The 27,980-nt window shown below is 33.5% G+C and overlaps 1 protein-coding gene across 7 annotated transcripts; it reads right to left on the bottom strand.

The window, feature by feature from the left end:
* Nucleotides 1–1,120: 1,120 nt before the first annotated feature.
* On the bottom strand, nucleotides 1,121–27,980 carry LOC105331470 (E3 ubiquitin-protein ligase TRIM71). Of its 7 annotated transcripts, none has more exons than XM_066070650.1 (6): nucleotides 27,765–27,980; nucleotides 22,362–27,448; nucleotides 20,807–20,986; nucleotides 3,667–3,754; nucleotides 3,477–3,516; nucleotides 1,121–3,354 (listed from the first exon to the last, which is right to left on the bottom strand). In XM_066070650.1, exon 6 carries the CDS (start codon nucleotides 3,349–3,351, stop codon nucleotides 1,687–1,689), a length of 1,665 nt encoding a protein of 554 aa, XP_065926722.1. In that variant the 5' UTR covers nucleotides 3,352–3,354; nucleotides 3,477–3,516; nucleotides 3,667–3,754; nucleotides 20,807–20,986; nucleotides 22,362–27,448; nucleotides 27,765–27,980; the 3' UTR covers nucleotides 1,121–1,686. The 7 variants fall into 7 exon arrangements, with proteins under 7 accessions (XP_065926722.1, XP_065926723.1, XP_065926729.1 ...); XM_066070651.1 differs by having other exon boundaries at nucleotides 24,545–27,448; XM_066070657.1 differs by having other exon boundaries at nucleotides 1,121–2,924; nucleotides 3,020–3,354; nucleotides 20,807–27,448; nucleotides 27,765–27,979.

The following is a 27,980-nucleotide window of genomic DNA, read 5'->3' as shown; positions in this document are numbered from 1 at the left end:
GTCATGTACTGCCTAAATGCCTAAACTACATTATCGTAGATCCTTCAAATTGATAACATTGGTCGTTTTTGTTACATGGAATTTTTCTTACTAGTGTATAGTTATTGTTTGTTTTTTGAGAATTCCAACTTAAGTATTTGCTGAAGTTTGCAGGTACATAGTTTGTTTATGAATAAGAAAAAATATTTTTATTTATAGTGTTTGTGTGAACCCCCCCCCCCCCAAAAAAAAAACCAAACAAACAAACAACACGGCCTTCTTTTTGTGTAATGCAAACTATCTTAAAACCGCGAGGTTGAAGGTGCCATTTCTACAATTTTCCACTTTAAATTACAGAAGAATAATAACAAAAATACATAAGAATAAGGTTTTCGTAATAGCGAGCGCAGCGGGCTCCATAAACAACGTGTACAAACGGAGGAAATTTGAGTTAAAATCTGCACATTGTTCAAAGAAAATTTTGTGGACCCGTGTGAAAAAGATCTACATATCCCAATAATCCTTCGCGGTGCATAGCAACATGGTGGAACAGGAAGTGTTTCTACGGAAAATTCTTACCCGTAAATCGCATACATCATTTTCATTTAACAATAAAAAATCCTTTTAAAAACATTAAAGTAAACAACACATATGCTTACGTAAAAAAACTGTACCTATCTGAACTTTTACTGACATATGACGTCATTTCCTTCCCCGAATATATCCGACAATTTACAAAAACTGTCGAGCGCAAAAGTTAAGTGTGACGTCACAGTGATCTCGGGCTATAATTTCCAGCAATAAATTTAGAGGTGGATCAAACATCTGTTTTGGATGTAACGTGTAGAAAGTACTCAGTATCAGTGTTAACGGTAACTCTTTGGCTGATTAGTATTGTTTTTGTTGATAATTTTTTTGCTCAGTTAATACACATGTAAGTTCCATGCTAAATTTACTGTCATTTTGATCCAAACATATATGCATACGTTAGGTAGGTGACAAAATATTATTAAAACGAAAAGAAAAAAGAAAAGTCCAATCATTATTAGATCTACGTGCAGCCACGTCATTTTGAATAAATAAAAGAAAAAAATTAAACTGTTAAAATATCTACATGTATTTGTTATAGTTGCATATGTGGTCAAACCTTTAAATAATATTGGATAACACACACTTAAAAGGGTGAGGGCACATGTCTACAACGCTTATAGAGCGTACAAAAATTAAAAAGATTAAAATCAAAATTGATGTCACAGGGGAAAATAATTAAAACACAGATAACAACAAGGAACAAAATGAGAAATAACACAGACACACAATTTATTGTTTTCTGATTTTAATGATCATTATTAAAAGGTAAAGAATTATAAAACATAATTGTATTTACATAAAACAAACCAAACGGCTTTGTGTTTATTCAAATATTTTAATAAGTCTGTTTAACATTTAATTAATGCTCAGTGGTAGTCTGTTGAAGTGTTTCAGCCTAGGAAGGGACCATTGGAATAAAGGGTTCCTTGCGGCGGTAAAAGTTTTCAAACAAAGCCAAAGTTTTTTAGTTGGGGCAAGTCCACGGGTTGCATTTAACAATGATGACAGATGTGTGGTTCCTTCTGTGCTCGCCCCAACGGTCACACCGTAAAACATATCATATTTGTGGGTTTTATTCTCATCTTTATCGATGTGCATAAATATATACACCGTGTTTTACATGTTATATTTGATTTTCTTAACATGCCCTCTATAACACTCAGCTACAAAGATGTCATCATTGATGTCTACACATAAACCCCATGGATAATATAAATATAAGTTGTCGATATAGCGGAGGAACTGTCCGTCCTGATCCAGGATATGAATACGGTTGTTGTACTGGTCTGCTGAAAGAATTTGACTCTGACTATCTGTTGTGATACCATACGGTTTAAATGATACTTCAGAGGTTGAAGGAGGACCAGTGTAGGTAAACCGGAGTTTTCCGGCCTGATTGACCACCACTACTGCATGGGCTTTATTGTCTGACACACAGATATCTAGATTATTGTTCTCACTAATGAATTTAATGTCACCAGATGAATAGAGAGATTGCCCTTTGTCATTGTATTGAATACTTTGTTTCTCTGTGGTGCCAGAATACCGCACAACTTTTGTTTGTTTATCATCATCACTGAGCATGACAACTAACAGTTCATCATTTGAGATACTACAAACATTAAGAGGTCTCCATCCCCGGAGTTCAATCACTGTCTGTATCTCCTCTTGTTTCACAATGTTTAAAGTTCTATCAATGGAGTCGATGTAAACTAGATTACCACTCCTTGTTACTGCTATGTCATTTGGTCCGTTCCCCGACTTGGTAAGGATGGACTTCACTAGTTGCCCCTGCAGGTTGTAAAGTCTCATTATGGCGTCTGTACCAGATGTCCACACTTCCTCCTCACTTAGACAGGACACACTGTGTAATCTCTCATAATAATCATATGTGGTCTTTATATCTTTGATGATCCATGATCTCTCAGCACCAGGTGAATCCAGTGTGTAGACTTGTTCTTCTGTTTTAATGGATGGTGCTGACAGAGAACCAAATTGTTGGTAAAGTTGTTCTTTTTTTATATGTTGAGGTGTAAAACTTGGTAGAACAAATGTGAGTTTAGGAGGCAAACTTCTGAATTCAGCGTTCCTGGATTTGAATGAAGAGACGAGGCTAATATCATGAGAATCCACTATTTGTTTCAGATCAGCAATACTCTGTTTGATTTCAGAAATGGTGCGTGTGATGTTATCTTTCTGTTTATTTAGGACATCCAGGTATTTGGAGTCCATTTCACTAAGCTCTGACTTCAGTTTCTGTATAATGGTGTCTATTTCTTTGTGCAATTCTTCTCCATGTCTATTGATAGCTGCTGTCACTTCTTGTGAGTGTTTATTTAAATCCGTTTTCTGAACTAGGATACAAGATAACATATTTTCAAATTTAGGATTAATGGACGTTTCTAATTCTTGTAAATCTCTGTGTAAGACAGATTTTTTTATTTCAAACCTTTTGGTTATTTCAATTTTCTTGTGCAGATCATGTTCAGCGGAAGAAACGCACTGTACACAAATAGGAATGTCACAAAGTTTACAATGAAGTTCACATCGTTTTGAGGAATGTTTTGGACATCGTGGGTAATTATAAATAGTACAATTTCGTTTTTTAAAAGCTACCACGTTATGTTTTGTGGATTCATCGGAGAGATGTTCCCCCACACAGGTTTTACAAAGATGTATATCACAAATGTCACAATACAGATTAGGAATCGAGGTCTCACAGAGATGACACTCTAACAAATCCTGGGCGGAACGCTGGGAGTCCATGGTCAGACAATTCATTAACTAAAATAATAATCCAAATGAAATAAAATGAAATTGTCATTTCCAATATCGTGACAATTATAATGAATAAAAAAGTCAAAGTTACAGATTTCAAGTATAATTTAAAATTAAAGCAGACTTGCCTGTAAGTCGAAGGTGGATTGGAATTCTAGTTTATCACTTCTGGAAATTAAGGAATCAAATGAGATAGCTCTAGCTTATCAGACTTCAGTATTTAAAATCCCGAAAAATAAATTCAATCCAAAACATTACAAAGAAAATAATAAATATAGAGGGTGGGAAAGCTAAAATTACAATTAAACATTAACTTACAGTTAAATTACGTTTAATATCCGATTTCCATTTCAACTTCATCCCTGTTAAGACCATTATGGGACCATTTAAGGTTTTAAAGCAAAGCCTAGAAAAAGAAAACACACACAATTAGAAATCACGAGAATTGTCCCAAATGTTATTATTTATGCATTGCCTATACAGACCGTACGGCCAACTCTGACGATGAGTTAAAATGCCGTTTATATAACGCTGTATACCTTTGTTTACCTGAGAGTAATATGCCGCATTCACTGTCTGGCCAGACATTAGAAAATCGCTTTTGTTACCTTTAGATAAGTTATCTCGAAATACTTCGATGTTTTTGTCTTTCTCTATCAATTATTTTGTTTCTATCGGTGTTTTACCCATGTTGACGCAGAATGTTATGATGGCGCACTTTTCCGTATGGTCAGCCGACGTCGCCTTTTCTGACGTTTTCAAAAATATATTTTTGCCGTAAAGTCTTTTAAAAACCTTCTTATCTGAAAGCGGTTTCAAATGACGAATGAAAATGACAATACTAACTACTTAACAGTGGATAAAGGTTGTGAAAATTCATATCTAAGACCTCAAATACGAAGTTTAGATATTTTTTACATTGGGACCTACGTATTTTCTGCGACCCTTCAACACAGTAAAATTTTGATAGACACCTTGGTCCGGACCGTTGGCGAATCATGGAGGAACACTTGTGTGAGGTAGCCAATACTCTGGATGAGTGAACCTGTTATTTCGCATTGTTAAATTACTACCTAACCAATACAATGTCATGGAAAAATGATAACATATATGTAATTTGTAAATATCGTTAAATTAAGAGTTTTTTCTTTATTCCTTTAAATTCCTTTTTTTTCATTTCTTTATTATTTATTTATTTATTTATTTATTGTTTATTTATTTAAATATTTATTTATTTATTTATTTATTTATTTATTTATTTATTTATTTATTTATTTATTTAATTTAAAGTGCTACCTTAGTACGCCGGAAATATTTTGTCTATGGTTGTCAACTTACATTCTATATTTCCCTTCTCTTTATATAATTATCCGGTGTTATTTTTCTTTATAAAGTTCGAATTAAAACATTTTCTGAAATAATTCGCATACAACTCAGCAATTTTATTTACTTATCATTATGTTTTTTGGTATTAGTTATTTATTTATGTCTTTTTTTGTGCTAACTAAGTGCGCCGGAAATATTCTGTCTATTGTTGTTAACCTAATATTCTGTATTTTCAATGTCCGGTGTAGTGTCGCTGAGTGTTTTGTCGAGGTATTTTGTCGTGCTTTTTTTCGGCTAAATAATACCAAAAGTTAAATAAAATATGCATTCATATCCTCAGATCCTTTTCTCTCTTCTCTCTTTCTATCTCTCTCTTTCTTTTCCTCTTACTGTAATGAGACTTATGGAAAATATACGCCAAGTAGATATACGGGCCGATAATTTGCCCAGTCTGTGTTTACAGTTCTTAATGAAATATACTAATATACCTGTAATTAATAATGGCTGAAATTAAAATCATTTCGGTTAATTGTCAAGGATTAAACTTTACTCAGAAAAGAAAAGATATTTTTAAACTCGATTGACAACAAAAAGTAATATCCTATGTTTAGTCGACACACATTTTACTGAGGAGATGGACGAGATATTAGAAACGAATGGGGCTATGAGGCTTGTTTTTATTCATTTTCTTCAAAGTCGAGAGGAGTTGCTATTTTCTTTAAAAACAATTTTGATTTCAAAATACATGAGCAAATTAGAAAATACAGGGAATTATTTCAATAGAATATAGAAAGTTAAGCTTATTATGTTTGTATAGACCTAATGAGGATACTCCGGAAGTTTAACAGAATTTGAGCAATATTGTTAACAAACTTCGAAATGTTGAGATGATTACGCGGGTAGGTTAAGGCAACTCCGAGTTTAATGACCGTCGATATTATGATCAATTTAAAAATTGTTTATTTTTATGAAAACAGTGCCGAATGTTAATATCAGGTCAATGCGATATTTTCGATTAAATTTTTAGATTAATTTAGAATAAGTGCTTTTGTTATTTGCCAAATTAAACTTTCAAAATATTCGGGGTAGTTTTACACATTTGCCTTTTTTGTACACACTAACAGAGGAAAGGCCGGTCAAGCCATTTAGATGTCTATCTGCTAACCTCATAAAATTCGCTGATAAAACAAAATACCCATGCCTGTATTGTCCTGATTATATCCTAACTGACATTAATCTCAATTTTGGATATCTGTATTAAATAAGTCTTAATTTGGCATTGTTTACACTGCATTCCGATGATTTTTCTCCCGACATTGATGTTCTCTATTAAACATGCCAGCAATGGTAATTATACGTAATACAGAGAAATCGAAGATATATTCAGTTAGAAAAGTTTTACGCCCGCAGTTTTTATAATTTAACCTAGAATTAATCAGAGGAATTTTTACTAAATTGATTGCTGAGACTTGCCTTATCATACCCGCGTATTGTTGGAGATTTTAATTTGGTATTAGATACAAGTCAAGATTATTATAATTATTTACATGTTAATAATCCGAAAGCGAGTGAAATAGTTTTAGAACATAAGATGTCTCATAGTTTAGTAGATATATATATATATATATATATATATATATATTATATATATATATATATATATATATATATATATATATATATATATAGAATTTCATCCATACGACTAGAGGTATACTTGGAGAAAACCTACACCTCTAAAACAAGCACGTCTAGACTTTTTTCTTATTTCAGCTTCACTTATAAAAGAAGTTAAAATAGTGATATCATAATAAGCTATAGATCAGATCATTCTCCTGTTTTTATCTCTTTAATGTTTATTGATTTTAAACATGATAGTGACCTTTTGAAATTTAACAACTCCCTTTTAAAAGATTTAGGGTATGTTCAAAGTATTAACTGTCATATTAATCAAATTAAAATGCAATATGCAGTCCCAGTGTACAAAAATAGCCTATTCTGGATATTCCAGATTCTTAAATCCAATTTACAGTTAACGACCAGCTTTTTCTTGAGACACTGTTGATGGAAATTAGATCTAAAACTATCTCATATGCAAGCTATTTAAAAACGCAATAGAAAAAAAAGGAAAAGGGGTTACTAGAAAAGCTTTTAGAATTAAAAAGGAGTATGAAAAACAGACAGATAAAATAAATGAAAAGAAAAAGGAACTAGATACGATCTCGTTACGAGTAACGAGTAGGTTTTCCGTTCAATTTTTTAAACGATACCATTAAAATATCAATGAAATTTCAGAATTTCCACTCAACCCCCCTCTTTCATATAATGTATACGATTGTCAATATCCTTTCAAATGCTTAACAAAGTGTTTTGCTTTTTCACATACAGCACATTAAAGATTTAAGATTTTAGTCCCCTAAAATTTCTAATTACGTCATCAATGGGTGTGGCAATGGGTTTTACGAACTGATATTGTTATAATCAACAACTTTGTTTCTATAATGCATTACAAAATCTTGACAGTTTTTAAGGTACGTGTAAGAGATGTTATGAGTGTCTTGGCCCCTATTTTAAGGGGCCAACCCCTTTCTTCTTGAGTTCAATCGAAAGGTCTCACAAATACTAACATTTTTTGTTCTTAAAACCATCTAAAATTGTTGTTCATTTTTTAGATACAAATGATTGAATATTTTAGGGGCCAGCCCTCTAGATCCTTAATGGGGACATCCATTGGTGCTTTGATTAATGGAATCGATGAAAATCATCAATGCAAGCATTTTCTCTTCTACAATGCCTAGCAAAGTATGTCTCTTTTTCAAGATATGGTGCGTCAAATTTTAAGTACTTTGGACCCTAAAAATCCCTTATTATGTAAAAAAGGGCGTGTCAATGATTTTTCCAGATTTATATTGTTACAATCCAATCAATAACTTCGCTTCTATAATGCATTGCAAAATCTTTATCATTTTTAAGTTAATTGTAATAGAGTTTACGAGTGTTTTGGCCCCTAACTTTTTCTTGATTTTGTTGGAAAGAACTTTCAATTATCTACCACTTTTGTTATAAATATCTTAACAAAATATCCACTGATAAAAAGAAAATGAAAAAAGTATGAACATTTTGATTAAAAATTCGTACCCAATTTTCGTGCCTAGGCGAGCTCCAAGAAATGGCGCCACTTGCGTAAAACAACATAATAGTGCACAACTTTAAACTATAGACTACCTGTCCTGAAAATTTCATAGTCATATCTCTGATAGTTTCTGATATCAGCTCTGCACAAAATAGGTCGTAAAAAATAGAAAATCAGCCGTAACTCGGTACCGGAAGTGACGATTTCAAAATTTCAAAAAATATCTAAAATTATGACCTCTGGCAATCATCTGTGATAAAATGGTTGAAATCGGCCGAATAGTTTCTCAGAAAACGCATGCACAAAATTCGTGGAAAAAAAATAATAAGAAGAAACAGTACGAAAACAATGAGGTCCTTAATGTTGGACCTTAATTAGAAAATTTAAGAAACTACTAGGTGATGGGTAGTTTGGTGTGTTCACGCTCTATATGGATATTTGAATGACAAAAACCAACTAATTATTTTCTAAATTTAGAAAATCGGCACTATACTAATTAAAATTATTCAAAAGATAATACTATCAGAAAATAATAAACAGAGAGAAATAGTTAAATGAACTGGAAAAAGTTTATAAAAACTTGTATGCAAATAAGTTGAATAAGTCAAATAAGCAGAAAGTACAGATATTTCACTAAGTGACATTTTAAAAGAGTATTCTGTCCCTATATTATCTGACAATGAAAGAAAATCAATTGAAGGATATATAACACATAAGGAAGCTTCTTCAGTTTTAATAGTATGCCAAACAAATTAAATTTCTAAAAAGAGTAAATTCTTCCTTGGACACTGGAGACCTATATCAATGTTATATACAAAATTGGGTCAAGATGTATAGCAAGCAGGATAAAAACTGTTCTAAACAAATTATCAGTAATGATCAAATTGGTTTCATCTCTGGAAGATATATAGGGGAAAATGATAGATTGATTGATGATCTGATGAACTATACAGAAAATAATTATATTCCAGGAGTATTAGTTATGACTAATTTTGAAAAAAAGCTTTTGATTCTGTAGCTTGGGAATTTATAAAAATTGCGCTCAATTATTTTAATTTTGGCCCATTTATCTGTAACTGGATTAAAACTTTTCAATGTAATGCTGTGTCCTGTGTGTCCCAGGCAGGCAGGCAGTTTATCAAACTTTTTAAAACTAGGGCGAGGCTGTGGACAAGGGGATCCAATATCGCCTTATATATTTTTATTATGTGTAGAAATATTGTCAATTAAAATAAAAATATAATGAAGATATTACAGGAATCAAAATTAATAACACCCAATATTTAATATCACAATATGTAGATGATACATCAATAATCCTTGACGGATCTGAAAACCTATTAAGGACAACCATGAAAGAAAGGAATAGATGACTATTATAAATTATCTGGTCTTAAGATAAACCAAGAAAAAAACTCAGATTGTGTGGATTGGGAGTAAGAAATATTCTGAAGAAAAAATCTGTATAGAATTGAATTTTCAATGGACAACTCAACTCAAACTTTTGGGCATATATTATGATGTAGAATTAGATAAAATTATAAAGCTTTTTTATGACAAGAAACTTGTTAGGCTAAAATATATAATAGAACAATGGAGCAAACGACACTTGACTCCAATTGGAAGGATGGCACTGGTTAAATCTCTTTTAATTTCTCAATTAAACCATTTATTTATAGCCTTACCAAACCCCAAGAGTAATGCATTAAAAGAATTAAACAAAATTCTATTCAATTTCGTTTGGAATTCAAAATGTGCTAAAATTAAAAGACAAGTATGTACTCAGATGTATGAACATGGTAAGTTAAGGATGGTTGATATAAATTCCTATATTAAAGGATTAAAGTCTACCCGGATTAGGAGATTGATTAAGGATACTAATTCAAAATGGAAAACACTGCTGGAGAATACCATTAATATAGAAAAGCTATTAAACACAGGTTTAAATTACATTTTGCAAATACAGGAATTTTTAAGAAATGATTTTTGGAAGGAAGTTACCATAGCTTTTAAAGAAATCCAAGATAATTCAAATTTAAAATCTTGGCAGGATTGTTGTTGCCAGCCATTGTGGAACAATAATAAATTTACGATAGGAAATCAGTCTTTTTTTTTTTATTCTTTTTTTTTTTTTTTTTTTATAAATCTTGGTATGTCAAAGGGGTAAGATATTAATTGACTTGTTTGATGAAAATGAAGACTTTTTAGATTTTGAAATGTTAAAAAGAAAATTTAATATTCAAATGAATAATTTAACATATATGGGAGTTACACAAGCTGTACTCGCAGATTTAAAAACATGCCACTTAATTAGAAATGAAGTTTTCAAACATCTTATACTATTTAATATAAAAACCTTTGTATTAACAAAAAAAGGTTCAAAATCAATGTTTGATATATTAAATCAGACAAATATAACACCAGTGGGAAAGGAAAAATAGAGTAAACATTTTGTTATTACAGAAAAACAATGGGTTTCAATATCTCATTTACCTTTTACTATTACCTCAGACTCTAAATTTCAATGGTTGAAGTACAGAATAAACCATTATATATTAACAACAAACAGTTTTGTGTACAAAAGTGGTAACATGGATACTTATCTATGTACCTTTTGTAAAGATGCTGAGGAAACAACATATCACTTATTATGGGAATGTCCAAGGGTACAACATTTACTGGCAGATTTTGTTAGAGTTTGCAACTCAAAAGGTACATGTATTAGATTAGTGTTTAATAGTAAAACTTTTATTTTTGGTGTCTTAGATGGTGTGAAGTCAAAAGTGTTCAATATTGTACTCATCATGAAAAAGGTACATATACAGAAGTAGATGCCAGAAAAACCAATAAACAGTAAATGCTTTTATGAATGATTTAAAACAGTTATATAAAGTATTCCAATTCTGTGCAAAAGAAATGAGTGAAATGGATAAGTTCAATACAGACTGGGAAATTTGGACCCCTGTGATTAACTCACTCTAAAGTTCTCAGAATATCTTGGTTTTGCCACATTTCAATGTATTTTATCTTTAAGCTTTAAAATTACATGCATAATTATTGTCAGGTACTTTATCACACAGAATGTTGTAAAGGTTTCTGCTCTCGACCACTCTGCTTGTTTTAAAATCTTATTAATCGGACACTCCTGCGCTATCGTTGATAAGGTCAAAGCTGCTCTCGAGATACCGCTTGATTTCAACACAGTTTTTATCCAACGCGAAATTGTTTTGAGGCGTTACAACCAAATGTGGTCTTTAATAGCTGATAACTGAATAATCCGAGTCACGTAAATGTTTTGTTTTGTCCACAAACATAATAATATGTTCATATACATTTCACCTTTAAAGATTTTTAAAAACAACTATTATGTATACAAACATGTCTAAATACTGTATGTTTTGCATATAGTGACATTGATTCTATTAGATAAAGGTATTTTTCTCCCTCAGTATACTACAACATCAATGATTGTTTCCCAGCTTATGACCTACATTTTGCAATAAGCCATACGGGAGTATATAATTTACATTTATAGCTATATGTTTCTAATTAATCCTTAAAAAAGTTCTCGCACATAAGCTTTTAAACTGTCTTGTTCAATAATTACAAACCTTAATCCAACCTTCCGAGTCTAGAGGTTTCCAGTTCTTCCTTGTCTAGCTACGTGTTAGATCACGTGATCAATGACGGATACAAGGACTGTTCTTGAACTTTAAACTTTAACAATTGCTATCTTAAACAGGAATTTAAACACAGATTTATGTAAACAACGTTTAAAAAAACGAAAATTCAATACACATGTATCGTCTCTACGCACAGCTACCACCATGGTTAAACTTTTTCTTCATTAATAAAATTTCACTAAGTTTAATGATAGAATAGTACAAATAATTTTTAAATAAAGAAAACGTTTCAACGCAAATAAATGTGCTTCAACGCACAAAGTGCGACATATTTGATATATGGGTGGCAATACTGGCCATGAAAGTCATTGGAGTAAGGATATATTTCTCTTGGTTTGTACAGTGTTCAGTTGAATGGGACTAATCGCTCAAATGAGATATACATGTAATAGCCTGTTTGAGATATATAATACCCCAAATGGGATATAAATTTACAGTGCAAGAAAAAATGTCACAAATCCACATAAATGTACATTAAATATAACTTTTGGTAGGCAAGTTTTTCCTGTAACTCTACAGATTGGGATATTGATCCCCAGAGAGTTTGAGACATTTTGAGGGATCTGAAAAATCTGTCTACCATGGTTGTTCAATTTTAAGTATGGTAATGCGGTTTACAATTTATTAAAGTCTTCCGTTTCCAACGATTGTAATGTTTTTAAGGTCTTCCGTTTCCAACGGAAGACCTTATAGTGATTGTTAGGTTTTTTCTTTCTTTCTTCTTCTTCTTATTTTTTGCCCCTTTTTGTCTCGTGAATTTCTCAGAGATGTCTTGATGGATTCTCCTGAAATTTCAGTCATAATTGAAAAAAAAAAGATCTAGAAGTTTTCAATTTCAGTTTTTTCTAAATTTACTTCTAATCGTCCGTTTCCTGTCCCGCCACGAAAAGCTTGTTACCTCGGGATCTCAAAAACGGTAAAGTCTTGAACATCCAAACTTTGTGGGATGAAAGATCTATAGTTGTAGATGTGTTTAAATTTTTTTGTTTTGTTCGTCGTAACTCCCGGTTGTCACCGGAAGCACTTCAAAAATTATTATTTTTACGCATTAAATTTCTTTTCCATATAATTAATATATAAGTATAAATCTATACATAGGTTAACAATGCGATGTCAATTCAACAAAAAAATTATACTTCCGGTGAGATATCTCAATTATCTCAGGTAGCTTTTTTAAAACACGTTTTGTACCCGCGAGATCTCAAAAACTATAAGTGATCAAGACACGAAACGTTTAGGGATGATAGACATTTGATTAAAAATGTGTTTAAATGGTTTCATTTTGTCTTCAGTCACTTCCGGTCCACACAGGAAGAGTTCAAACAAATCGAGCTGTTTATCAGTTTAACTGTTTTCCTTCAATATGTTAGTTAGTTAAATTAACAATAATGTAGAAAAGTCAAGTGTACAGAAAATATTTAATACAATTTACATTGAGCTCTTCCGTCTGTCCGTTTCCTGTCCCGAGAGAAAAAACCTTATTTCGACGATATCTCAAAAACGGTAACAACTTGAACAACCGAACGTTGTGGGATGATAGACCTATGTATGTACATGTGTTAACATTATTTTTTTTTTATCCGGAGTAACTTCCAGTCGTCACAGGAAGTACACCCAATTTTTATATTTTATAAATATTTTGGTTATTTAGCATGGAAGTAACATCTTAGCTATAGAAATACAAAAGGTCATCTACAGATAATAACAAAGCAAAAACATTCTACTTCCGTTGAGACATATCAAATATCTCAGGTAGCCTTCTTTTATAAAAACAAAGTATTCACAAGATCTCAGAAACTGTGAGAGATCAAGACACAACGCCTTTATGGATAATGGACATTTGATTGAAGATGTGTTAAACGGGTTTCATTTGGTCGTACGTCACTTCCGGTTCTCACTCGAAGCGTTCAAGCAATGAAAGGTTTTTTTTAACTTTAGAATTTTTTTTTACATTTTATTCAATGTGATGAACAATAACGTATCGTAGGTAAATTTACTGACGTATTTTCAATTTCTTAATCATTTTCGTTCGTTCGTTTCCGGTCCCGAGACAAAAACTTTTTCTCAACGAGAAAATATTCTGTTTACAAGAGAAATGGATCTTTTGTTCAGATTAATACATGAGGAACGGGAGACCTTTTTGTTGCTATAGCAACAAATGTCTAGTTATTATTATTTCCCCCCTTTTTTGTCCACAAGATTTCTCAGAGATGGCTGGATAGATTTTTGTGAAATTTTCTAGAATGAAAGATAATGGCAATGTCTCGAGGGGTTTTCATTTTTGACATTTCCGGTCGTTCGTTTCCTGTCCCGCGTTGAAAAAGCTTGTACATTCGATATCTCAAAAACCGTAAAGACTTGAACATCCAAAATTTGTGGGATGATAGACCTATTGGTATAAATTTGTTAAACTATTTTGTTTTGTTCGTCGTAACTCCCGGTCGTCACCGGAAGTACTTCAAAATTAACTACTTTTACGCATTAAATTAGAATACATTTTAAAGCATAAATCTACACAAAAGTTATCTTTGGCTTGCGATGGTATATCAACAACAAAAATCTACTTCCAGTGAGATATCTCAAATATCTCAGGTAGCTTTTGTAAACACATTTTGTACAAACGAGATCTCAGAAACGATAAGTGATCAAAGCACAAGACTTTCATGGATGATAGACATTTGATTGAATATGTGTGTAACCGGTTTCATTTTTTCTTCCGTCACTTCCAGTCCACACATGAAGAGTTCAAGCAAATCGAGCTGTTTATCAGTTTAACTTTTTTTTTGATATTTGTAGTGTGCTAGATGAACAATAAAATACAAAGGGCAAGTATACAACAAATATTTAATAAAATTTACATTGAGCACTTCCGTTTGTCCGTTTCCTGTACTGAGACAAAAAAACATTATTTCGATGAGATCTCAAAAACGGTGACGACTTGAACAATCAAACCTTGTGGAATGATAGACCTACGTATGTACATATGTTTACACTATTTTGTTTTGTTTGGCGTAACTTCTGGTTGTCACCGGAAGCACTTCAAAATTAACTACTCTTACGCATTAAATTCTTTTGCCATAGAATAGATTTATAAGTATAAATCTATACATAGGTTATCTATGCAATGTTATATCAATAATAAAAATACACTTCCGGTGAGATATCTCAAATATCTCAGGAAGCTTTTTGAAACGCATTTTGTACAAACGAGATCTCAGAAACTATAAATGATCAAAGCACAAATCATTGATGGATGATAGACATTTGATTGAAGATGTGTTTAACCGGTTTCATTTGTCTTCCGTCACTTCCGGTCCACACAGGAAGAATTCAAGCAAATCGAGCTGTTCATCACTTTAACTTTTTTTCTTTGATATTTGTAGTGTGCTCAATGAACAATAAAGTACAAAGGACAAGTTTGCAAATAATATGTAATACTATTTACATTGAGCACTCCCGTTTGTCCGTTTCCTGTACTGAGACAAAAAACCTTAGTTCGACGAGATCTCGAAAACGGTGACGACTTGAACAATCAAACTTTGTGGGATGATAAACCTACGTATGTACATGTGTTAACACTATTTTTTTTTGTTCGTGGTAACTTCTGGTCGTCATCGGAAGCACTTCAAAAGTTTGTTTTTTACTTAATTTATATATTATACATGGACTGAATATATCAGTATACAATCTTAGATAGTACATCTGTATAATGTTGATTTAGCAATTAACTTTTACTTCCCGTGAGATATCTCAAATATTTCTATGTAGTTTTTCTTTTTACAAATGTGATGCCCGCGAGATTTTTGTCACTGTAAGTGATTGGGACACGAAGCTTTCATGAATGATACACATTGAATGAAGATGTGCTTTACGGGTTTTTCAGTTTAACTGATTTTCTTGGGTGTTTCATCTAGCCTAATAAACAGTGATGTAGGTTAATCAAATGAACGAGAAATACCAGCTTTAGTTTTTATTAATCACTTCCGCTCGTCCGTTTCCGGTCCCGAGACCAAAAATATTGTTTCAAAGAGATCTCAGATTTGGCAGAGACGTGAACAACCAAACTTTAAGGAAAGATTGACCTATTATTTTACAAATGGTTAACATGTTTTGTTTAGTTCGGCTTTACTTCCGATCGTCACAGAAAGTACTCCGAAACTTTATTTCTTTTTCATTCTCGTTGTTTTACAAAGAAGTAACGTCTGGATATATCATTCACAATAATTATCATATCCACTATTTTTCTATGTGAGAGTAGCAATGTCTTACAGTAAAATTGAACCATGTATATCAAAACGAGAGACCTTTTTGTTGCTTTTGCAACAAGAGTCTAGTTATTATTATTAAACCAAATTCATAAAGCACCATATATTATTTATATAAAATTATTCTACAGCGCTGTACATATAAAAGTTATTGGCATAAAAGCTAAGAACATAAATAATATACCTAAATACACTAAAACAAAAACTACATGCATATATAACACTATTTTTTGTTTACATGTAAAAATCAATGATGTGCTGTCTCTGTACTCAATGAAATAAAGTTTAAAATAAGTGAATACTGAAGAATAGTCTGGATAAGCCTTGCTAAAAAGATAAGTTTTCAATATTTTTTAAATCGAATAAAATTTCCCTCTAATCCAAGATTTTGGGGAAGGATGTTTCATAATGAAGAACTGGCCACATCGAACCGCCTGTCACCATACGACCTAGTCCGCGCATGCGACTGAACAAGAAGCATAGAGCTCTCTGAGCGCAGAGACCTATTTGGCGTGTAGACCTGGACCAGTTCTTGTATATACAATAGCGATGTTCTGTGTAAGGCTTTGAAAGTCTGTAGGATCAGCTTGTTTTGAATTCGCTGCTCGATTGGAACTTGACTAGCACTGGTGTTATATGTGATATTTCTCTTGGTATGCATATGCGTTATAATCCTAGCAGCTGTGTTTTTGGATCCTTTGAAGTCCTGACAAGAAACTGGTACATACACCGTGTAGTAAGGCATTGCCGTAGTCCAAACGAGAGGTCACAAGTGAGCATCAAGGGTTTTACTAGCACTCTCTGACATTAAGGGTCGAGTGCGACCAATGTTCCGTAGTTGGTGGTAACATGATTTTGCAATGTTTCGAACCTTGTGATCCATGTTCAGTATATACCAAATCAAAAATGACACCTAATATTTTTTTTTTAAAATTGATGAGACGTTAATTTTGTTGCTGTCAAAATTGATGCTACGTTCTTTTTAGTAAATAATTTTGTGTTTTGGAGCGAAGACAATTAGCTCTGTTTTTTTCTTGATTAATCTTTAAATAGCTGAAACGCATTGAAGAACCAATATCAGACAGACAGATCTACAGACGAGATGCTATATCTATCCAGTTGCTAGTAGGTGTAATTGCCAAATACAATTGAGTATCGTCAGCATAGCACTGAAAATTCATGTTTTGTTTTCGGCAAATATCACAAATTGGTAAAGCTTTGGTCCAAGGACCGAACCCTGTGGAACACTAAAATTCAATTGAAAGTCTTTAGACTTAGATTGGCCTATGGCAATACTTTGATGTCTATCACTGAGGTATGACTGTATCCATGACAAGGCAGCACCTGTTATTCCAAATGAAAATTCTAGGCAATTTATAAGAATAGTGTAGTCTATTAAATCAAATGCTGCAGATAAGTCCAGCATCAACAGAACAACACACATTCCTTTGTCTAGAGCAGATGTTATGTCATGATGGACTCTCAAGAGTGCTGTATCCGTAAAATGATAAGCACGGTATGCTGATTGTTGTCTATCATGCAGATTGTTTGATTGTAAATGATCTTCTAGCCTAGAATTGAAAACCTTTTCAAGGATGTTATAAATAAATGAAAGGTTAGAGACTGGACAGGAGTTCTTTAACATCTTTTTGTCTAATCCCGGCTTTTTCAGAAGAGGACGAACAACGGCGTTTTGCAGTGATGTCGGGACAGTTGATGCAAAGATAGATTTGTTTATTATGGTTGTTATGGTTGGAAGAATGTTATCAACACAGGACGTCAAAACAAACAGATGTTGGAAACGGGTCTAATTTGAAGAATAATTTTGTTTTTTCGATGAGGTGGAGCATGCGCGGATCAGAAAAAGTTTCCGGGGTGGGTGTTGAGGGTCTGACGGTTTTTGGGGTTAGCCAGGGGATGTCCGAGGCATATTTTGGTTATTTTATAATGTACATGTCATTGAAAGAAATTTTATGGGTGGGGTTGGGGGTGGGGTTTTGAGCCCTCCCCCTTCCGTTCTAGATCCGCGCATGGGGGAGACCAATGCCGGTAATTTTACGGTAATTTTAACCATTTTCATTTAATTAATCAATTTCAAAATTATCAGAATGCCAAAATTACCTTTCAACGCAGTTAAAACTTAAAATACAAACCATTTAGTCTCGGTGAGTATTCGGCGAACATGCGTACGAAAGAAATGGCAATATTCACGAAATTCGGATGGACGATCTAGGTCCGAGGTCGTCCATCCGATTCTTTTTCAGACTAAGAGCTACACACCTGCAGTTAGAGATTGTCAAACTTTTATTGATTATGTCAATTTATTCAGGTTTTGTTTAAATTAATGAGGTTTTACTTAAAAAAGAAAGAAATTGGGCAGTTTTCAAAGTTTTCCTTTTACAATTTAATGGTCTAATAAAATTGTGTATGAAGTTTCAAGATACAACTTTTCATTGCTTAAAACGTTGATCAGCGAGGGGTTCTGTGTCGTGGAAGCACCTACTTAATAGACTAAGGGGAATAAAGAAAATAAGTAATTCCCGATATAAAGTCAAGCATATTTTCTTATTATCATAGACTTAAAGCATGTTGGAAGAATAAAATATTGTATCAAGCAGTTATTATGCACATATCAAGCATTCCTCTATGGTTTTCACTTTTACATGTATCAGTTACTACACGCACCTACTTAAGGAGATACATTTTCAAAGAGATGATATCAGAAACTTATAGTTAACAGTTAAGTTCCAGCTTGTCTTCTGCCACGTGCAAGCACGTGTGAAATCCTGATTTAAAAATAGGAATCATGGCCGGTGAGGGGGTGTCATCGCAACGAGAGTGTACACTGTTAATTAATAATTGATGTTGTATTATTATTAACAAACAAAATCATAAATTTATTGTAACATTCAGTCTGGAAAGTTAACTGGAAGAACTAAAATTCTAGGGAGTTTTGTTTTCTCTATCTCATGGACGATTTCATTCGTCTTTAAATAATAGTGTGTAAGGAAGCCCGCCTACTAAATACACATGCTCACAGGTCAACCGATTACAATGACTGTATTTTGGATTTATAAATCATTCTTATACATTCGATCTGATATATCGTTGTTAACAATTCAAAACTTTGAACGATTAAATTGGTTTTTTTACCTACCCCGACCCCCACGGAAGAATCCATTCTGACCAATGGAAAATTCATGTACAAGGCTCTGCGCCAGAATGTCTCATTTCTTAATTTTTTCGCAGTTATGGTGGACGAGTCTAAAATAGGAACTTTTGAGACACAATTCATACAATGTGAACATGTACCGTGAATGCAGTTTACCTTGCATCTATTTCTTATTTTGAGAGTCCTTTTTATCATTGCTTGAAAATGACGGAAAGGCCTTAAATATTGTTATCTTTATGTCATATAACATGTGAAACTGTTTCATTCCACCCACAAGCTTGAAATAAAAAAATAATTTTAATGAAAACTATACAAATAGACGTCATAAATCTCATATCAAACGACATATTACCACTTGAATCTGCGCGTCTTTATAATGAATTTATGAACAGCGGCAAATTCTAAAATGTGTTTTTAAAGGTAATGTTAGCTGCAAGTCTATAGCCCTTGTATGAAAAATTTCGGATGGTAGTCAATCTGAATTTTTTCCAGACCGAGAGCTACATATATGCAGCTAAGGTAACACATAACCTTTCGATGAAATACTTTGTTTAGTAATACAAGCTTTTAAGAAAGCAATACTTGTTTAAAAAAAATAACATCCCAATACTTCGTCTGTAGAACAAGCAGAACCAGTATCAGTCCAACCCTCACCATATACATTGTTCGAATTTAATTGCCCTAACATTGCATTGCTTTGCATGTACACAATATCTTTTAAAAATTCAACACTTAAGGTGTTTATCGGTTTGGCTATTAATCTACACATAGCCTACACGCGTGATTCAAAATACCCCAAGCAGAAAACGGTAAAGAATTCAATCACTGAGTCTCCATGTTATAGAATTTGTAATAAAACACATTGCTGGTGTAAATGTTTGTTTATGTGTCAATTTATCAATAAAAAGTTTGTTATTTATTTTCGATTGCTAATTTTACAGCGTATTTAATGAACATTAAACAACATTTTTTCCATGCAATTTTTTTTCCACGGAAGATAGCGAGAACAATTACAAAGCACAATTTATTTAATTACCACTTTAAAATTGTGTATGTAATAAATAATTTATAAATTGCTGCTGAAGTTTGTTTGATATTTTCGTTTGTAGATGTTTTGCAAATAAAAAACACAAAACGCAGGGCAAGTCATAATTAATATCCCTAATAACCGTAACTTAAAATAAGCGGCTTTGGATTCAAATATTACCGTATACAAATATTAAGTTCACTTTTTAAAATCATCTCCACGGATCTTCATCGTAAATCAGTATTTTGTTTGCTTGAAAAGAAATGTTTTATCGGAAGCAATCCCGTGTTCGTTTATAGGGGCATGATCACGATTTTGGTAAAAAAAACATTTTTTCGATTTTATTGTTTAAAATGCTTCAGTAAGCATTTTTAATTAGCAACCAAAATTTGAGTGCAATTTGTTGAGCTATAAGCGAGTTTCACAGATTACAATTCCTTGCTTTGTAAACAAAGCGTTTGTTTACATTTGGAATGTTGAAGTGGAAATTCCAGTTTTATACCTAAAATGAATGTGTTAATCGTTTAGAACTGTTTATTTATGCTTTAATAGAATAAAAATATAGACAAAACATCTTGAAAAAGATTCTTCACTGGTACATTTAACCTATGTAAACAAAAGGAGGACACGAGCCTTGTAACTTGCTGAAAACTCATTGACGGGCACCCAAATTTCATTTGATCATTAGAAATGCATTCATAAAGCATTGTAAATAATAAAAACAGAAAAATAAAATATGACCAAAATCGTGACCATTCCCCTTTAAATTGCCAGTGAACATTTGTCATTTCAGTAATACACATTATGCTTTATATGACGGCCGTGCATTGTAGAAAAGTTGAGTTAAATTACCGTGCATTGGAACCTTTTTATTTACACATCTTCATGTACTGAAACAATTCAGGATGTCTTTGTTACAGTAAAACAATGTGGCGTTGAACATGTGTACGTCCAGCTCTACAAGCACATGCACTGTCGTCTGGGCGACAGCCTGAATACAGCTAGCGACTCTACTATCGATCGGTTACCTGTCTAAATATAAAGAGGGGTATACAGTTTTGAAACAAACAACAAAAACAAGTATTCCTTTTAAAGGGATGATCGGCAATAATGATATTTTGATAGCTAGAAGCAATCAACATGATCAGTTTGATGTAAAATAATTTAAAAAGTACTGTATTTTTACAAAATATAGAATATTTTGAATCTGTACACCATAATTTCATCATTATAAACCGTCAACAAATTTAATTTTGAAATAAATTTGGGGAAAGCCTTTCGTTAACTCCTTGTCTAGTTTTATATTTTTAACGTAATTATTAAATGTTAATGTATCTTCTTCTTCTTCAGAATACTGAGTAGGGCTCTTCAAAGGGCATTAACTCGTATATAAAGAAAGAGTTGTATTAAAACAATTTAGTGCGACTGAAAACATAGAATGCCATCATAACTTGCTGTTGAGGTCGCATTATAACGTAACCTTGTTTATAAATCAAGCCGTCTTCCTAGCTACTATTATGCAACATCAATAGATCGAGGTCAGTTCATGGAGCATCTTCTTATGATTGAGGTCAGTTCATCGAGGTCAACTGCATTACTGAATGAATCTTTCGATCTAAATTCTTACGCGTGAGACAAAATGTGCATTCTTGAATTAACAGGTTGAACTGTATTTTATGTATGTTTGCATCTCTTAAGGTAAATGAATTGAAATAAAACTGAGTAAAATGTTATATAAATATTAAACCAAACTTCAAGTTTTTATAAGAACTACTTATGCAAGCGGAATGTTTGCGCACGTGGAAACATTTGCCGGATGCCTAATATGGACACAACAGTGATCGGCCAAAGCCGATCACAATAAGGTCAAATAGGTTCATCTTTGTGAAATGAAAATGTACATATGAATAAAAACATTTGGGAATTGTATGTGGAATCATCTTTACGCGCTGCATGTATCAGTTAGTGCATTACAAGAAGCCCTTTCATGACTTCCTAAACGTGCAACCCCCACAAAAATGGAACGAACTGACACAAATGTTTCTGCAAATACTGACTATAAATTACGAAAACATCAAATTGAATTCTACGGAAGGATTCGGAATTAATTTCTTTACAACTTTGCTTCAATAATGCGTTAGAAATTTTTATTCCCTTACAGGTTATTGACGTTAGACGCATCAAACTCCCTAATCATAGGGACCAGCCCCTTTTTTCTGTATACAGAATGAAAGGTCTCGGTAAGACCAAGAACTTTAAAAATATATCTAATAACAAATTATTATCAGGTAGAAAACTAAAACGGAAAATAAGTAAAAAAAATTTGCATTTTTTTCTAACATTTGTTTTAACATATGTACCACTCCTTTTATTTGCATTTAAATAATAAATAAAATATGTCTTGCACCAATTCAATGCATCAGCTTCCAAATCAGCCTATCTTTGAGACTCTGTCAGTCATCGTTAAAGCTAAACCCATCTGAAAAAAGAAGTCGTTAAATTTTACTAAAAGGGGATAATTCAAAACCGGATGGGTATTTTCATCATGTACAATATGACACGACAGCATCAGCATGTTATCAGAACTTAAAATTTTTAAAACAATTAGTGAACAAGTCTAGAAGAAAAAAAATAAGAAATCTGAAATTTGTTCAGAATAATAGTAAGGTCTTTCGCTCGGAAGCGGAAGGCATTAACTAAGCAGAATACCTTAACTACGCAAGATACTTTGTTTCCATTGCCTTAACATTCTAAGCAATTTAAAATGGTAATTCTGATATGATATGTTTATGAAATAATGATGCATTTAATAATGGAATGGGGGATGACTAGATTAAAAAAAGACGTCCATGCCCCCACCGACGAAATGCACCGGACATAACAACAAAGTGGCGTCATGTTATATCGTTAAAAGTGACGTTAGAAAACATTATATTTGAAACTCTTTTCGAAATACAAAGCTTTCATGCCCTTATAAAAACATGTCTGAACTGTCGCTACAGTTAACAGGTACATGTACATATTAAACGTTAACACCATTACCTTTCTACTTTAATTAAGATTTGTTGCACAGCCTTTTTGCTTTCATACACTTAAGCAATAGTCTTCTATAATTAAGACATGCAAGACCCATGCTTTGGTTTAGGCATATGCTAAGTATATGCTTATCAATTGAAAAGCTTAGTCAAATTTCAATCTTCTAAGTACAGATTTTGTACTGACCCCTAGGATTTTTCAGTTGCACAATTCCATATGTTGAAATTTACGTACCAAATGTATTAATATATCACATTTTGGCAATTAGTCCAAACCTGTTTAGTATTAAATAACATCTGGAATTATTATTGCATCTAACTTTGAGCTACATGTCAACTAATGCAATACTGATTTTCAAATGCATACGCAGAAACATTATAATGATGCCTAAGTTCTGTCATCACTTGTCTGTTAAGTTGTCATGTCCGATTTTTTAAGTCGACTTGTCGAAATATTAACTTGTCAGATGTCAAATTAAATGTTACAATACAAAATGTTAAATAACCAATATCTCCTAAAATAATGTTCAATAATGTTCAATTGGACAATATCCCATTCAATAAAAGTTCAATGCTCGCGTTTTGAATAATAAGAATTACAGCGCATTGAAATATATATGTATATGGAAATGCCATATTTGCGCCACATAAACGTTTTACAACATTGTTTCATTTGAGGAGGGGGTTGAGGATAATGCCACATACATGCAAATGCTTAGCCACCAATGAATTCAACATATACATGACAGCGTTACACACCAGCTCGAACAGTCCCCGCTGACGAAAGCCTAAATTATTTTCCACTTCTGATGATATGAGCGGTTCTTTTGCATTGCTGTCGTTTTGTTTGATATGCTCTTTTTACATCCATCCATCTATGTGTTCTATGCTCTGAACAACGGTAACAAATTGGAAGCTCACATGGGATACAGTACATTACTGGTAAGCTTTTTGCCATGAACAGTGACTTGGTGTTTGGTTGTCCATTCTAGATTACCAAAAATATCCTCATAACCTGAATGCGACCATCACTGTCGAAAAACCCGTTACGGTTATAGTGAAATACTTACGGGGATGTATAATGCATTTGGAAACAATTCCCTTCATCGTTACAAAATGTTACTCATGATGCTCAATAGGCGCTTCAAGCGATTTTACCCACAATGTAAGTCCCACAGCGCCTGGTAATAATTGCTGGTGAGTTTTTAGATTCAAGTTCTTCAAAAAATTTCATTTTGAAACAATATCCAGCAGGTTCATCCTGTTGTAACCCTGCCACCAAATGTTTACATTTGGGATGGAGAGGTTGACACCTCCACTTTTTAGTATGTCAGCAACTCTAAATCACTTGATGATAGAATAACCAAAAATCCATACATTAACTGGATCTGGAATCGGCTTACTATGTATTAAATTTTGCAGGCAATATAAAACAGTATGACAACAGAGAAGTATTTGCAGTATGTAACAATTACGTGATGAACTGACATATCCAGTATAGTGCACCAAAACATATCTAAAGAGAATACATTTTTTTGCTGAGTTTGGGCTTTACCTTCCGTAAAATCTATAGGACTGCGAGTGCCACCAGCCCGATAGTTGTATTGCTTGTTCTGACAACCCCTTTTAGGCCATACTACTAGCTGCACCTATTCTGAAGGAATCCATACCAAAAATGTCAAGGGCTTTCGACAGTACAAATTTATCAATATTTTGAGTATATATCAGTATTATCCATTAACACGGAATAATATGGCTATACAATTGATTCTCCCTGTGTTGATTCCTCTCCTTGTACCTCCTTGTACCACGGGTCATCACAGAGATAAACAGTGAGTATAGAGACTCTAATGGATTACTTAGTGTGTCCTTTTTGGGTAATAAAGACCTGTGGACGTGTGGTCAAGACAGTAAAATGAAACTCTACAACCTGCGGGGGGAACTAGTGAAGTCAGTCCAAACCAAGTCAGGGAACAATCACAAGACAAAGCAGTGACAAGGAGTGGGGATCTAGTTTATACTGATTACAGAGATAGAACTGTGAATATAGTGACGAATACACAGATACAGACAGTGATTAGACTACAGGTGTAGACACCTCTCGTAGTTTCTGTAGTACCTCCTCTGGTGACCTCCTGGTTGTCATGGACAGTGATGATTATAAAAAACAAATTGTGTGTTACTCTTGCTCCATGGAGAAAAGAGGCATTCAGTACGATGACAAAGGACAACCTCTCTATTCACCTGGTAACACTAAATACATCAGCGAGAACAGGAACCTAGATATCTGTCTGTCAGACTTTGGAGCCCGTGCCGTAGTGGTGGTCAATCAGGCCGGGAATCTCCGGTTTACTTACACTGGTCCTCCCTCTACTACCAAGGGATCATCTAGTACACTCAGCATCACAAAAGACAATCGATGCTGACAGCAGACATTGACAACCAGCATATCCACATCCTGGATAAGGACGGACAGTTTCTCCGCTACATTGACAACTGCCATTTACAGAAACCATGTGGTTTATGTGTGGACACCAGAGACCATCTCTTGTGGCTGAACACGTCAGAGGTAAAGTGAAGGTAAAACAATACTATATGTAAACAAACTTAACATACCTACACATATTAACATGTGAACTGGAAATATGCTTTATTTTATTGAACTTATTACGATTGTGTGTTTCCTATGTATGCAAACTGAATAAATAGTACTCGGGAATATTTAAACAAACTGTGTATTTCTACATATATAATTATGTGTGTAAAACCGCGTTTATAGATTAAATATAAACAAACCACATGTATGTGTGTTTACGAAATTTGAACAACCTATGTATTAAAACTATTTAGATACATATCTTTGGATATATGTAGAAATAAAATCCCGGATGTGGATACAGTCGTTGTATCGGTCTGCTGTCAGGATCCGACCCTGGCTGTCTGTTGTGATGCCAAGTGGTTTAAATGGTTCCTTGGTAGTAGAGGGAGGACCAGTGTAGGTAAACCGGTGTTTACCAGCCTTATTGGCTACCACTATAGCACCGACATCGAAGTCAGACACGCATATATCAAGATTCCTGTTTTCACTTATGTTTTTAGTATTATAATGTTCTTCAGTTGAGTACAGAGTTTGGCCGCTATCATCGTATTGAATACTGTGTTTCTCATTAAAGCCAGAGTAACATACAACCTTTGTCTGTTTTATATCGTCACTGACCATGACAACCAGAAGGTCATAAGAGGATGCACAGCAGACACTCAAAGGTTTCCAACCCTGTAGTCTGATCACTTCTTGTACCTGTGTATTGTTGATTATGTTTACTGTTCCATCATTTTGATCAGAATAAACTAGTTCCCCGCTCCTTTTAACTGCTATGTCATTTGGTATGTTCCCTGACTTAGTTTGGATCGACTCCACCAGATCTCCTTGAAGATTGAAGAGTTGCATTATTTTGCTGCTACCACACGTCCAAAAATCTTGATCACTCTGAGGGGTCACGTTGAATGATTCATTAGAATATCCTCCAAACTCAGTGTTTATTTCTGTGATAATACGTGGTTCGTCAATGAATGTCCTGTCTGGAGAGGAGTGCTGGTAAACAGGAGTAACAACTGTGTAGACATGTTCTTCTGTGATAGTCAACGCTGACAGAGACCCAAACTGACGATATACATGGTCCTTGTCGATCAAATGAGGAGTGAAACATGGTCACGAAGCCGTGAGTTTAGGGGGTAAATTTCTGAATTCAGCGTTCTTGGATTTGTAGGCAGTGATAATGCTGACATCATTGGAGTTGAGTAATTTCTTAAGATCAGCAATCTTTTGTGTCATTTTAGAAAGGGTGTGCGTTATTGCAACTTCTTGCTCATTTAAGACAGCCAAGAATTTGGAATCCATTTCTTTAAGATCAAACTTCATTTTCTGGATAACGGTGTCTATTTCCTTGCGCCAGCTATCTCCTTGTTTATCGATATTTTTTGTCAATTTCTCTGAGTTTTCAATCAACTCATCTTTCTGAACTGCATTATGAATTAAAAGTTCTTGGTATTTAGGATAAATGTATTTCTCTAAGTCTTGTAAATCTCTTTTTAATACAACCTTTCGGTTTTCTATAATTTGCAAAGTGTCACATTTTTTATGTTGTTCATGTTCACCAGAAAAAATACATTGAGAGCAAATAGGAATGTCACATTGTTCACAATGAATTTCACACTGTTTATTGGAATGTTTTGGACATTTAGGGAAACGAATAGAACTTCCTCGCTTTTGTAATTGTAGCACTGAATGCTCTTTGGATTCATCTAAAAGATGTTCCCCCACACAAGCTTTACACAGATGTATGTTACAAATGTCACAGTACATAAGGGGACCCGGGGTCTCACAGAGATGACACCGTAACACATCCTGGGCACTACGCCGGGGGTCCATGGCCAGACTCTTTATACACAGTAGGACATTCTGAAACAAAAACCACACGCCTTTTTTAAATTCTGAGGCTCTCTTTTATTCAAAATACGACATTTGAGTAAAGTAGTGTCGTACGATGTGACCCATTCTGAAGTTGTGTTGTGCATAAAACCTCTTATGTGAAGTAGCGACGTGCAATATGTAATGGACGATATGACCCAGATTCACAACTCCAATAAATTATAAATGTCGTACAGAGGGTAAATGTTTGTTGTTTATGTGTTATAAATAAATTTACACATCAATTAGACATCAACTTATTAATCATGATTTAATTAACTGCTTGCATCAAATAATAATATTTTACCTAAATCCGCTTTTCCCTTCCTTGTAAAACATTCATCGTAAGACGATTAGACACTTACTGCATATCATGTGGAATATAATATAAGCTCCAGTCAAAGCAAACCCTAATTCAATATGGCAAATCACGAAAACTCTCCTTCCGTTCAAAATAATTTGTAAGAAACCACGTGATTAGTTTCATATGAAAGTGGCGGATTTAAGGAGTGATACCGCAAGA

Source organism: Magallana gigas, chromosome 9 (genome assembly GCF_963853765.1).
Source record: "Magallana gigas chromosome 9, xbMagGiga1.1, whole genome shotgun sequence".
Classification (NCBI taxonomy): Eukaryota; Metazoa; Mollusca; class Bivalvia; order Ostreida; family Ostreidae; genus Magallana; species Magallana gigas.
The sequence above is the reverse complement of the archived record's forward strand: the minus strand, read 5'-3'. Positions and strand labels throughout refer to the sequence as shown.

Coding starts and splice junctions, on each gene's coding strand:
- LOC105331470 (XM_066070654.1), bottom strand. CDS start 3,351: ATGAATTGTCTGACCATGGACTCCCAGCGTTCCGCCCAGGATTTGTTA.